The sequence below is a fragment of the Phyllostomus hastatus genome, unplaced genomic scaffold (assembly GCF_019186645.2).
Source record: "Phyllostomus hastatus isolate PE091 unplaced genomic scaffold, TTU_PhHast_1.1 phas_scaffold_1066, whole genome shotgun sequence".
Classification (NCBI taxonomy): domain Eukaryota; kingdom Metazoa; phylum Chordata; class Mammalia; order Chiroptera; family Phyllostomidae; genus Phyllostomus; species Phyllostomus hastatus.
Genome location: NW_025334004.1, coordinates 21,757,237 through 21,770,764, shown reverse-complemented (window position 1 = coordinate 21,770,764; position 13,528 = coordinate 21,757,237). Strand labels below are relative to the sequence as shown.

The 13,528-nt window shown below is 51.6% G+C and overlaps 1 protein-coding gene across 5 annotated transcripts in view; it reads left to right on the top strand.

The window, feature by feature from the left end:
- Positions 1 to 11,796, top strand: part of GPAM (glycerol-3-phosphate acyltransferase, mitochondrial) — a 61,309-nt gene extending 49,513 nt beyond the window's left edge. For 4 of the 5 annotated variants that reach the window (XM_045853980.1, XM_045853984.1, XM_045853983.1 and 1 more), the window contains 8 exons: positions 332 to 402; positions 688 to 952; positions 1,746 to 1,888; positions 3,742 to 3,819; positions 4,484 to 4,624; positions 5,972 to 6,161; positions 7,386 to 7,444; positions 8,088 to 11,796. In XM_045853980.1, the coding sequence (XP_045709936.1) occupies positions 332 to 402; positions 688 to 952; positions 1,746 to 1,888; positions 3,742 to 3,819; positions 4,484 to 4,624; positions 5,972 to 6,161; positions 7,386 to 7,444; positions 8,088 to 8,204 (1,064 nt within the window). In that variant the 3' untranslated portion in view covers positions 8,205 to 11,796. The remainder of the gene's footprint in view (positions 1 to 331; positions 403 to 687; positions 953 to 1,745; positions 1,889 to 3,741; positions 3,820 to 4,483; positions 4,625 to 5,971; positions 6,162 to 7,385; positions 7,445 to 8,087) is intronic. The other variant, XM_045853982.1, reaches the window with a different exon arrangement.
- Positions 11,797 to 13,528: the final 1,732 nt, after the last annotated feature.

Sequence of the window (13,528 nt, the reverse complement as noted above, 5' to 3'; positions counted from 1 at the left end):
TCCTTGTGGGGCTTGCAGGACAGGCTTATGCTTTCGGTCTTGGTGTTTCCATAAAGGTGTCTCTCGGTCATTCAGTAACTGAATTCCACTATCCTGCATGGAAGGTGGGCCTGCCTTAGACTGAATGCGGTTATATGCTGAACAATGATCTTTAATGGCCCAGAACACGCTATAATGTGGTCACTTCCTCCTGATAAATCACCTTTATGGGCAATGTGGTAGAAGGCTTGTAAGTTGTAAATACTCCTATTTAAGATTTAGGGACTTTGAAAAAATGTTCAGTTATATTAAAAAAAAAAAGTGCAGCTAAAGGTCTGTGTTTGCCTTCCAGCGGCGAGCAAGTCCTGTGCCATCATGTCCACGCACATCGTGGCCTGCCTGCTGCTGTACAGACACAGGCAGGTGTGTCCGTGGGGCGGGGCGGGGCGGCGTGAGCCGGCGGGGGTGGCCGCGCGCTGTCGGGCGTTCGAATGCTGGGTGTGGGGTACCGGTTTCTTGACGTTCTGGGGGACCAGCGTTTCCACCAGTTTTTTTCTCTGCTTTGGTGCTTTGGCCCTTTTTCTGTGTGTGCCTACAGGCAGCTGCAGAAAGGCCAAGGAAAGGAAAAAAGAATCCTCGCAAGGCCCCTCGGCCTTTCGGGAAGTAGGTTTTCCGCTGTCATGAGACCATTTCTGCCTGTTTCTGTAGGGAGTGGATCTCTCCACGTTGGTGGAGGACTTCTTTGTGATGAAGGAGGAAGTCTTGGCTCGTGATTTCGACCTGGGGTTCTCGGGAAATTCAGAAGACGTGGTCATACATGCCATCCAGCTGCTGGGCAATTGCGTCACCATCACCCACACCAGCCGGAACGATGAGTTTTTTATTACTCCCAGCACGACCGTCCCATCCGTCTTTGAGCTGAACTTCTACAGCAACGGGGTGCTGCACGTCTTTCTCCTGGAGGCCATCATAGGTGCGGCGGGCCCTGGGACGTGCTCACAGAACACACAAGGGCCCAAGACGCATAGTGGCGTCTGCCTCTGTTTGGACAGTAGCCCCTAGTGTGAGGGAGTGCGTTGCTGCATTTTTAGCTTTCAAATAAAAATATAGTCTGCTCTATTGCTACTTATAGCTCATTTTCACATCGACTATTCAACAAGCAGTTCTTGAGTTAGTGCGTAGTTTGATAGCGATGACTCAGGGAGAGAGGTGCGGCGTCTTTCTCTCCAGGAGCTGACAAACCGGGTGAGAGGAGCCGTTCCCATGGCAGTGACGTGAGTGGTGGGGGCTCACTTGTGACCAAGGGGGGCAGTGGAGAAGGAGAGCGGAGGGGACCGAAGGCCCCGGGGAGGGCATTTGGCAGAGCTGGGATCACGTGGACTCATGGGAAGTGAATCCTGCAGGGGGCTGACTGAAATTTCTCCAGGGAAATGCAGATAATTCTTTTTTAAAGATGTTATTTGTTTAGAGAGAGGGGAAGGGGGGTGGGGAAAGAGAGGGAGAGAAACATCAGTGTGTGGTTGCCTCTCACGTGTCCCCTACTGAGGACCTGGCCCGCAACCCAGTCACGTGCCCTGACTGGGAATCGAACTGGTGACCCTTTGGTTCACGGGCCGTTGCTCAATCCACTGAGCCGCACCAGCCAGGGCGCAGATCATTATTTCTGACGTAACAACCTGGTGAGGTTATCCAAGTTATCCGAGCCAGTCGAAGTTTTTCTTGGCGCACTAAGGCAGCTGGTTTCACCGATGCTTTCCTTTCCTCAGCCTGCAGCCTTTACGCAGTCCAGAACAAGAGGGGCGCGGGCGGGCCTGCTGGCGGGTCCCCCAGCTTGATCAGCCAGGAGCAGCTGGTGCGGAAGGCGGCCAGCCTGTGCTACCTGCTGTCCAACGAAGGCACCATCTCTCTTGTAAGTACCAGATTTTCGTGTTGCCTGTTCTCTTTTTCCTAAGCATTTTTATGGACATCAGCCACCTTTGTTTTTCTCTTAGAGAATTTTCGCCCTGTGGCCGAGGCTTCCCGTTCATTCTCCTGCCAGTCCCACTGCTCTCCAAAGCAGTCTGTTGTTTGCTGCCCGGGTGTGGGGCGTGCTGTTGGAGTCACTGCCCCGGTGACCCCGTCGTGCACCCGCGATTGCGCCACATTCTGCCTCGGTCAGACCCAAGGCTGCCGAGCTCTTATCTCGCAGAAGGCACTGGGTCAGAGGCTCGTAAATAATTAATGCGGCCGCTCGTGGATGGTGGAAACACAGGAGATAAGAGGCAGGAACAGCCTTGAAGAGCAGATGTGCTCCACCCTTTCTCACTTCCCACATGGGGAAACTAAGGCCCAGCAGTACTCAGGAGCATTTTATGTTGTTTTCAAGCACTCCTTGGCATTTATAATGAGGCATACGTATTAAGCAGTAGAGAGAGATTTTTTCCTCAAAGCAACCCAACAGATAGAATTCATATTTTATTTAAAGTCTAGTGTTCTCTCCCATCCACTTGTACGAGTGTGTCGTGGGACATTTGTGAATGAGTATGAGTGTTACGAGCACAGCCCTCCTGTCCTGCATGGTGGCCTTTGCAGGTGGCATATTGGTGGCCCTCGGGGGATGGGGAGCAGGGAGGGTGGATAAGGCTCCCAAGGTTGCCTTCGTCCTTCTCCTGGGTCTGGTGGAGTTATTTTACTATTGTGTTTCCTCGTGCACCACCGTTATGTACCACATTTACTCCACGAGAGCTTCTAGGGAGAAAACGTCTTGTAAAGGGAAAGAAGTAGGTGGCAGGGCCTGACAAGCAGCCCCGTGAGGCCTGGCTCCACTGGGGGAGGGGGCGAGACTGAGCTGGGAGCGCCTTCGCAGGTGGTGCCACGGCGGGGGCTCTGCCGTGCAGGTGGGCATGGTCTCTGCAGGGCTGTTCCCACGACCATGGGTATTTATCAGGGGGGCGGGCGTCAGAAGTCTTAGGACGTGCCCAGTGGACGTGCCCAGTAGCTCGTATCATGGAAGTACATAGCAGCTACCTTGTACACTGTTTTTTTGTTCTTAACAAAAGAAGTGTAGGACTCTGACATTGACGTTTATTTTTATTTATATTTTTGATTTGATCTTTGTATTTTTTAAAAGATTTTATTTATTTATTTTTAGAGAGGGAAGGGAGGGAGAAAGAGAGAGAGAGAGAAACATCAATGTGCGGTTGCTGGGGGCCATGGCCTGCAGCCCAGGCATGTGCCCTGACTGGGAATCAAACCTGTGACACTTTGGTTTGCAGCCTGTGCTCAATCCACTGAGCCACACCAGCCAGGGCGATCTTTGTATTTTTTTTCATCACTGTTTAGTCCCCTTATTCCCCCTCCCTCCAGCAGTCCCCACACGGTTGTCCATGTCCATGGGTCCATTTTCCTCTTTGCTCAGTCCTTCCACCTCCTCACCCCCCCAACCTGTGCTGTCATCTGCTCGCCATCTATGAGTCTGTCCCCATTTCCCTGGTGAGTTCAGTGTGTTCATTAGATTCCACATGTGAGTGAAACCATATGGTATTTGTCTTTTACTGACTGGCTTATTTCACTCAGCATAATGTTCTCCAGGTCCATCTGTGCTGTCGCAAAGGGTAAAATATTTTTTTTTTTATGGCCGAGTAGTATTCCATTGTGTAAACGTCCCATAGTTGTTTTATTCACTCATCTATTGATGGACGCTTGGGCTGCTTCCATGTCTTGGCGATTGTAGGTAACAGTGCAGTGCGTTGGCTTTGACAGTTAAATGTCTTTTCTTTTCAGCCCTGCCAGACATTTTACCAAATTTGCCATGAGGCAGTAGGAAGGTTTATCCAGTATGGCATTCTTACAGTGGCGGAGGTAAGAGAAATAGCTTGTCTTTATCTGCCTTTGTTTAGTTTCTCTCTCTTCATTCCCTTGTCTTTTCTACCAATTATTTTAACCAACATAACAACCAGTTCTATTAGCCAATAATTACCTTTGACATACCCAGATGAAGAGAAGAGAAAAACCAAAATGAGGAGGATAAATGTCCTTTGGGGTTGTTTAATATTTTGGTTCCTTTTGTGTGACTGCTGTTGTGTAAAATGTGTCTGGACTCAACTCCAGGCATCCCGAAGTTTCTGTGTGATGAGATGTTTTATTTCTCAATGTGCTTGTCACTTGCAAGTGAAAGCGCATTGAGAAAGCACATTTTTCTCTTTTGAGGTTTTGTTTTCATTGTGGTAAATTTAGCAGTGTGCTTATGACCTGGGGAAGCAGATCTCAGTTTAGAAAGGGTGCAGGTATCTTTAGTTGATGTGCCTGGTAGCTTTCTGCCAACCCCTTCTTTCCTCCTTTCTTCCCTTGCCATTTCCTGAGTGGTTCTGCGGTTGGAAAGGGAGGTGGATTGGCGCTGTGAAGGGCCAGCCGGAGAAGGGCAGGGGAGGGAATGCCAGCAAACTGCGTGGCCGGGGCCCAGTCGGCGGGGCGTGTGGTGTGTGCCGTGTACGTCGGTTCACTGCTGGTCATCTCGTTGGCACAGCAGGACGATCAGGAAGATATTAGCCCCGGTCTTGCTGAGCAGCAGTGGGACAAGAAGCTTCCCGAACGTTTGTCTTGGAGGAGTGATGAAGAAGATGAAGACAGTGATTTCGGTGAGGAGCAGCGAGACTGCTACCTGAAGGTACTTGGGTGAGGAATGCTGGTGGACGTTACACTGATGGGTGGAGGCCGAGGCTGCCACTAGTTAATGAGGCTCCCAAGAAGGTGGGATTCTGGTGGCTTAGTCACAGCTAAAGTACCCACAAAGCACTGCAGCTCTTTCGACCTACTGAATAAAGGCATGCAAACTGTTGGGGTTGAATTAATACATTAAATTGTGAGTATAATTAAATGGAAAAGGAAACAAGTGCAAATTCAGGAAAGTGAATGTCCTGGTCGATGCCTTCATGACCCTCTTGCCAGAACAGACAGGTGCAACCTGCACGCACACCTGCTTGCACACCTGTGTGCACACCTGCTTGCACACCTGCCCTCACTCCTAAGGAGGCGGTGTTTTTGTTCGGTCACCGCCAAAGCAAGGCAGTGCCTTCCAGCTACGGTGGAGAAGTCAGCAGCCAGCTGTCACTGGCCGGCTGCTCTTGCTGAGCATTCTCGGTCTTGCCATCCCTTCTAAAATTTTATGCTTCCAGCTCTTTGCCTTGATTAATACAAATTGTATCACAGGAGGAAATTCAGACTTTTAAGTTCGATTGTCCCTGATTTAGAGAAATCAGTTTTGTCTGATTTGTCATTTTAGAGATGAATAATGACGACTGCTCTTTTCTGAACACCTGAAGTGGATTACTTCTCTGGAGTGGGATGACACCCCTCCTTTACATACACACAGAGTTGGGAGGTGTAGCTTCTGGAGATCCCCAGTGACATTTAGAAGATTTTTCCATTTGGGCTTTATTAGTTCCAGGATGGGGCAGTGACCTAGCTTGGCACACACCCGAGGAGCTTATCTGAATATGCCTGTTTTGCGGGGACAGTGAGAGCCTCCCCGTCACCACCGCCACTTCCCTTCCTCTGCTGGACTGTGGGCTGGACAGTTCAGGGCAGCAGGAAGTGGGGACAGGGAGGGACTGAGCTGATCTTGTGGTCTTGTCATGCGACCTGGCTGTGCGCTTGAGTGACTGTTGAGCCAGGCTTCCAGCCCGGTAGAGTCTAACCTTGGGACTGGCTATTTTCAGTGATGACAATACTGATTGTCATAATTATGTCGTTCAAGTATGACGGTTTCTTCTAGCCAGATGCTCAATGAACACAAACCTCACAGACGTTAAAAGTCAACGATTATGAAAAAGAATGCTTTTTAAAACGGACAGTCATTTCTGGCAGGGGTTCTGTGCACACGGAACATCAGGCTGCTTCTGGGTAGTGACAGTGAGAGCCGCCTTCTGAAGTTACTGGGACCCCGGGAAGTTCCTCCATCAGTGAGTCATTTCTTCGGTCCCTTCTCCATGACCTGGTCTCCGCCCTTGCCCAGGTGAGCCAGTCCAAGGAGCACCAGCAGTTCATCACCTTCCTACAGAGGCTCCTGGGTCCCTTGCTGGAGGCCTACAGCTCCGCCGCGGTCTTCATCCACAACTTCCGCGGCCCCGTGCCCGAGCCGGAGTACCTGCAGACGCTGCACAGATACCTCATCACCAGAGCGGAGAGAAGCATCGCCGTCTACGGTGCGTGTGCCGCTCGTCGGGCTCCTTGCAAACCCATGATCGTTCGATTACCGGAATCGGCTCATTGTAGGAAACCATGGGGGGAAACATTTGCAAAATTGTCCTGACCTCTCATTCCGTAGTCCCATCTTTTGTGGGATTCGTGGACAGCACTGCACGTCGTTGTTGGCTTGTTCTTGTTGCGCTGTAGTGGCCCATTGTATGAATACCGAGTCCTACTGATGCGCTGTGATCTCGATGGGTACCTGGGTTGTTTGCCGTTCAGAGCTACTGTGAATGGTGCCGCTCCGCACAAGTGAGCGTGTGTCTCTGGGTGAACGTACATGCACATTAAGTTGGGTGCATATCTAGGGGTAGAATTGCCTGGTTACAGGGCGCGGTGGGTCCTGAGGATGCTTCGCAGGCGGGTAGTGCTCAGTCTGCACCTCCACCAGCGGTGTCTGTTCGGCTGCTCCCCATCCTGGCCAGCACTCTGTGTTGTTGGCTGAATGAGAGATGTGATGGGCCCGGGGGTAGCACTTTATACAGTTATGGCTTAGAACCGAAACCACCTTGCATCGTTTTTAGAGACAGAGATCTCTAGAGATAGAGTTCTGTCTGGAGACATGTTGGTCTGATCCAGATCCTTATCTGGAGAGATCTCTGTCTGAAGACACAGATGGATCTGGTCTGGATCTCCATCTAGCGACAGCATCCCTTTGCTTTATAGATGAGGAGACCGTTCAGGTCACAGAGCTAGTTAATGGGCCAGCCTGGGTTTCGAGTTCTCTGGCCTCTGACCTGTGCTCTTTCGGGCTCCACTGCTGTGGGGACCATCTGCGCCGTTTAAAAGGGTTCCCTCACACCCCGTTTGCCTCTCACAACACCCCTGCAAGATGGATGTTTTAGGTATTTCTCCTTCCTTTTCCTTCCTTCTTTCCTTCCTCCCTTCCCCTCCCTCCCTCCCTCCCTCCTTCCCTCCCTCCCTCCCTCCCTCCCTTCCTTCCTTCCTCTTTCTCCTTATTCTTCTCTCCTCTCTCCTTTTTCTCAAAAGATGACACAGAAGGTTTAAAGCAGCAGCAAACCATTGGAGACCTCACAGGTCACCAGCCGCAGCCACAAAGTCCGACCTTGACCTCAGCCTGCGGACTTGCCCTCATCCTCTTTGTAGCCTCCCTGCTTTCTTGGGTGGGTTTGGGGGCTTGCTGGGCCTGAACGTTTGACAGATCTTATTCTTCTCCACAGCTGAGAGTGCCACGTACTGTCTTGTGAAGAATGCCCTGAAAATGTTTAAGGATATTGGGGTAAGTGTCCACCACTCACAGCGTGAAAGCTCGTGCCAGCTTCCGTTCTCTCTCTGTGTAGGTCGAGTCTGTCTGAGCCCCCTGTGCGCTGGGGTGGGGCACCCTCAGAGGAGCAGTTTCTGCTGGGCTAGTCATGGAGGCGTTCCTGGGGACGGGTGGGGGCATGTTGAAGGTGAGGCTCATCAGGGTAGGTTTCTTTGGAAGTTGCAGAATTTTGCTGGTTCTCAGCTTCATTCCAAAACTGTTTGTACATAATGTGTCAGTGTGTTTGGAGATGCTTCTGCAGCCTGGCGGGGATGTTCACTGTGCCTCACGACTCCCAGTTATTTCCTTGTGTTCACCAGCAGTGCGAGAAGTGTCCCCAGCTGTCCTTGACTTTCACACGGGGCGCGTGTCCTGTGGACCTGCAGTGGCTTTTGTAAAGGGCTGTGGGCGACTTTACTCGAGCACGAGTTGTGGAGTGCACGTGCTGGCTGCCCCCCCTGCCCCCACACTCGCAGACACGTGCAGTACGTGCTCTTAAAGCCAGGGTATGGGTTCACATGCCTTCCTGCTTCAGGGAGGTCTGGGACACAGGTCAGAGTTGGTGACGGAAATGCCCCGTTTTGTTGTGTGTTTAATGCAATCTAAACTTCCTCTCCAGGTTTTCAAAGAAACCAAACAAAAGCGGGTGTCCGTTATAGAACTCAGCAGCACTTTCCTACCTCAGTGCAACCGGCAAAGACTCCTAGAATACCTTCTGAGTTTCGTGGTGCTGTAGGCGGCGCCGGCACCTCTGGCCGGTGAGGGGCATGGACGCCCCGGCGCGGCGCGGGCTCCGGCCCTGCTGGAAAGCGGAAGGTGCCATTGTGTGGCTGGGCTGCCCTGTCGCGACCACGTGACCTCCTGGAAGACAAGTGCCTTCTCCCCCCAGGGATCCGGGGGCTCCCCGGGCCGAGGCGGCACGGCAGCCCGCAGGCGACGCTGCACGGCCCTCTGCCTGCGCTCGCGGTTCCTAATCAGTAGGTTACAAAGTGAAATCTCAAAAATGATTCTGGAGTTTATGAAACTCTCGCGTTTTAAGTGTAACTGTTAAGGACTAATTACTGTGAAGGACAAAAAAATGTAGTTGTATTCTGAACGGAATCTAGCGTGGTGTACTTAATGCTGTCGGGCAATCCACTGGTATATTTTCTCATTAACCGCTCATCTTCCTTTAAAAGTAATTAAGTCATCCACTTACTGTTTTTTTCCCCCCAGTTTTATCTTTGTCAATAGAAGGTACCTTTTATACGGGAACACCCTCCACCCCCACGTGCTTCACGAAAGAACGGGCTGGCACACCCCACACCCAGGCACCACGCTGTGCTGTCCTGCGCAGTCAGATTCAGAAAGGGTGTGACGAACTACGGGAAAACACAGTGTTTGATGAGGTCAGGGACAGAGGTGATGTGATCGACAGCTAACGCCAGGAGGCACAATTTGGCTGGCATGATTCAAGGCAAACCTGGCCAGAAAACTGACTTTGAACAATTTTGCTCATGGGAAAAAAAGTGCCACTGAGTTTTTATTGACCAGCAAGTATTTAGGAATGACTTCTGTTTCATGTCTGTTTCCTCTCCCACCCCTCAGGGGGTGCCTGCCTCTCACGGGGGCGGCTGGTCTTTGGAGATCCTCCAGCCAGGGAGCAGCTGTCCGGACCTCACTAGCTCAGCCCGACGGGCCGTGGGCAGGACTGTGCACGGAGCCTGGTCCAGGTGACTGGTGCCCACGCGAGGTGTGCGGTGTGCAGCGCGGGCAGCACTGGTGGGGGCCCTGCTGAATGGTGGATTGTCAAAGGCATTTATTGTGGACCTTTAGCTTTGAGGAAAAGTCGTGGCCCTTTAAAAATTTAGAGGCATTATGTGCCTCAAGTCCGACGCCACGTAGTAGCCGATCATTGTGTCAGCCTGTCTGTTCCTGATAGGCAGGAGCCTTCCTTTCTGTGAGCGGGGAGCGCATGTGTTCGCTAAGTGTGGTGATTGTGGTGGTTTCTTGAGGATCATGTGATAGTGAAACGTCTTCCAGCAGCTCACTCTTCCTCCTCTCCGTGGTCTCATGGAGTGAGGAACTTTTCCTAATGAATACTGCATCTAGTCTTTGCATTTAGTATAAAAGTACGGAGAATGAAGTTTGTACTTCCATAAGCTTGTCTTGTAAACACTAATCGTATTTCATGAATACTCTGTGTGTGCGGGGAGAGGGCAGGACACTGATTGATGCTTCACTTTGTCTAAAATAATCTCGTAGCAATAATGGGGCTGTGGTGGCCCCCCACCCCCCTTCGGGTCCCCCGCTGGGGTTATGTTCCTTTCTGACGGGGACGCCTGCACCATGTAAGCCATGGTCATCATCGTTGCTGAGGCTCTGGCGTGGAGCGGGGCCTCCACCTTGTAGCATTTCATTTCCCTAAGTGGGGGTCCTGGGTCCGGGGATGCACAGGGAGGCTTACCTGTCCCCGAGTGTATTCTTCCTCTAGGCCAGCACACGTTGCACTAGTCTCTTCTCTTCATCCCCTGAATGAAAGACCCAGGAGTCCTCAGACCGGCCCTCGGCTCTCTGGGACGTCAGGGTTGGGACCGACTTCCTCGTGGGCACCGCTGCCCTGCTTGCGACTGCTGCTGAAAGCCGCCGCCTGGCCGGGCTGAGCAGGGCGCGGCGGCTTCTCCGGCTGCACTTCCCCTCGAGGTCGGTCTGTTTTCTGGAAATCTAACCAGATGCTTCGAGGAATGCAACCTGTGATCCCCTAGCTCTCTCGCCACTCAACTCACTGTGAGACTAATATGCATGCTTTTTTTGTAAGTAACTGGTGCTTTGAAAACCTTTTTTAAGGAAGAAAAATCCCAACCAAAGGCACGCCCCCCAGGCCAGCTGTCCCCCAAGCGAATGTCCCCACAACTCATCCTCAGTGCCTCGTTGCCGAGAACACACGTGGCATCCCAGTCCGGCTTCCAGGTAGCAGTTTCGCTTCAGAGATTTATTTTCACTCTTTTCCAAAAGCGAATGGCTTCCATGTAAGATTCAACAGACAAATTAGGTGCTTGTCAATAATGTATTACAGTTTACTCTCTTGCATTTCTCTGAAACCGAAATGCATGCCTTCTAGGGAAAGACTGTGAGTCAAGTTAAAAACGCAAATGAAAAAAACCCAATAATAAACAGGAGGAAATGGCACTCCTTCCAGATGAGAGTGTCCCGAGTAATTCAGAAGAGGGGAAGGAATTTTTTGCTCTCTTAAATTTTATGGGAAACACAGGGTAAGAGCTAGCTGGTGTGGAACCATCCCGCCAGGAGAGGGAACCCCACGAGCCAGCCTCCTCCGCCCAGGGGGTCCCGGGGAGCCCTGAGGGGCAAGGAGGAGCTGCGTGGGGGATCGTCCTGAGTCCCAGGCGGGTGGGGGAGCATCTCCCGTAGTTCCCGGCGCAGTTCGAGTGCGGCGTCCGCAGCGGTCCTGGGGAACAAAGTGCCACTGGTGACGTCAGCGTGGACGGGGATCCTCTTCCCGAGACCCCATGCACGGCCGCACAGCCAGGCTCGGCCCCGCGAGGACTGAGCCCGTGTAACCCAGCGTTTCCGCACGTGTCTCCCCAGGGCCTCTTCCCCCTCTGGGACTTCCGGGAACCGGAACTCTCACTGGGTTCCCTCGGGAGACACCAGGCCGGGCAGTCGCTAAGGTGGCACGAAGGCCGAATCCGTGTGGATTCCGCACAGATGTCACGTTGGACGCCTGTGCGCTTCCTCCCTTCGGGACAGGGAGCACGGAGAACCTCAGGACGGGGGTTCGAGCCTCTCCTTTGACGGGAAGGCCGGCCATTGGCCATCCCGGGCTTTTTCACTACAAGTAGCAAAACTAACAGAGATTAACTGGGGTAAGCGATTACGATTTTTATTCCAATTTAGATACAAATATTGCACAATTGAATGTACAATAGATTTTTATCCACCGGTGGTTCTAGTGTTCAGCAGCGACAGGACCTATTCCTGAAGTTTATAAGACTTAATTTGGAACGTACATCTGTTTTTTAAAACACTCTTTTTAGGAACTCGAGACTTGGCAGCTGGCATTTGAGTTTAATACAAACTAATGACTGCATTTTGACTTTATTTCTGAACACGTAAAGCCCAGAAATGCCTTGATGGGAGGTGTTGAACTATTTGCCTGTTGCACAGAGAAACATTAAAATTGTGTGAAAAGTTGCTTTTACTGTGAAATTACATGGCGTGATTTTGTGAGCGGCACTTATTTGGAAACCTTGATCGATTTTTATGAGTGTTCATGTATTGTAAGAAGCACAGAATTGTAGTTTTGTTTTAATAAACCAAAAAAATAGTGAGTATCTTCTTGATGTCTTACATTTGTAATTAAGTTTCCTACCTAAGCCATTACACAAACAATTGTTCTTCTTTGACTTGACATAGAACTGTATTACAATGCTTGTGGGAAGTCATCTGACATAAACCTACGTGAGAACGTGCAGAGTGTGACTTTGTCATCGACTACTCGGAGCTCCTGAGATGGGGCCGGGCACTCGCAGTGGCAGGCGGGTGCGTGTCCGCTCCCGCGCTCCATAGCGCATGCTCACGTCGCAGAGGTCCTTTGGGTGTCTGTGAGACTTCCTGTCCACTGGGTGCTTCTGTTGAATCTCTATACATTCAGTTTATGAAGCTATGTACTGAAGGGTTTGATTTTCCCTACTAACACATAGTAACTGCTCAGAAACAGTAGTTGACTTTTCGGTAAGCAAGGCAAGTGTGAAAGCACTGTTATCTGCAGATCCTTCAGAAGCACCCAGATGCAGCCTTAACTCAAGTGTGCGCCCCGTGCAAGGGCTGCCCCCCGCCTGCCCGGCCATGCCCTCCGGGGCCTCTGGGTGCAGGGGAGCCTGACACCCGAGACCACCCCGTCCGTTCTCCACCGGCCTCTCCCCCTGAGCTTTGTACCTGAACCTCCGGTTTTCCTGGGAGCTGCCGTTGCCAAGACCATGCCCTCGAGCTTTGGGGCATTCGTGTTTTCTTTCACTTGAGCAACTTTTGCTGCCCCTGAACATGGCCTTCACTTATCACAGCAAAATTATAATTTTACAACCACTCTCTCTAAGTAGAAAGAATTTTGAAGACTCATCTCTCTTTTTAAAAAAAAATATATCGATTGATTTCAGAGAGACACGTTGATCGGTTGCCTCCTGATGTGCACCCCGACCGGGACTGAACCCACGCCTCGGCGTGTGCCCTGACCTGGCCTCGAAGCCTCGACCTCTCGGTTCACAGGGTGACGCTCCCGCCAACTGGGTCACACCAGCCAGAGCTGGAGCCTAACCTCTCAGGGGCTCACTAACTTTAGTCTTTCCTTGTTTAACACCTTGCAGTCTGTCTTGTGCATGTGCATTTAGTCACACTCTGATGTTCCCCTGTGACAAACACAGAGGTGTCTTCTTGACTGTGGTCCCCACCCTGGCAGTGTCTGGGCCACGGCCTGGCCTCACCCGGAGGCTCCGGCTCCCTCCCCTTCCCCCAGGACTCCATTCTGCTCCCCACCTCCTCGCCTCCTGGCCCTTACCGGGCGGTTCTGGTGGTGTCGCTGGATCCTGTGTTTTTTTAAGTAAATTTCTGTCTGAAATTTGTATTTTTTATATGAAAACTTCCAGTTTTTGCATACGGGTGCAACAAGCTGTGGATCATGTGCACTGGTTCTCTGGGCCATTTCCGTCTCATCAGCTGCCCGCTCCTGTCTTCTGACCCAGGACAGGGCGGTTCATGAAAGGGTCTAGGGGCTCCTCCCAGGAGCCGGAGGCAACCCAGTGTTGGGGGCAGGTTGACCTTGACCATGCTCCCGTGAGTGAAGCCAGTCTCGGGAGGACCCCTGGGTGATGCTGGACCGTGCAACACTCGTCTGAGTCAGCCTTTGATGCCTGGCTCGTGGCCGTCCCTGCCTGTACCAAGGAAAGCATGTGTCAAAACATGCCAGGATCGCCACACCAGTGGGCTTGTACTGGAGTAAAAGCTACGTAGGACTTGGAGTGATCAGAATGAATACATGAGTGAGCAAAGTCAGTTTCCAGCCTTTTG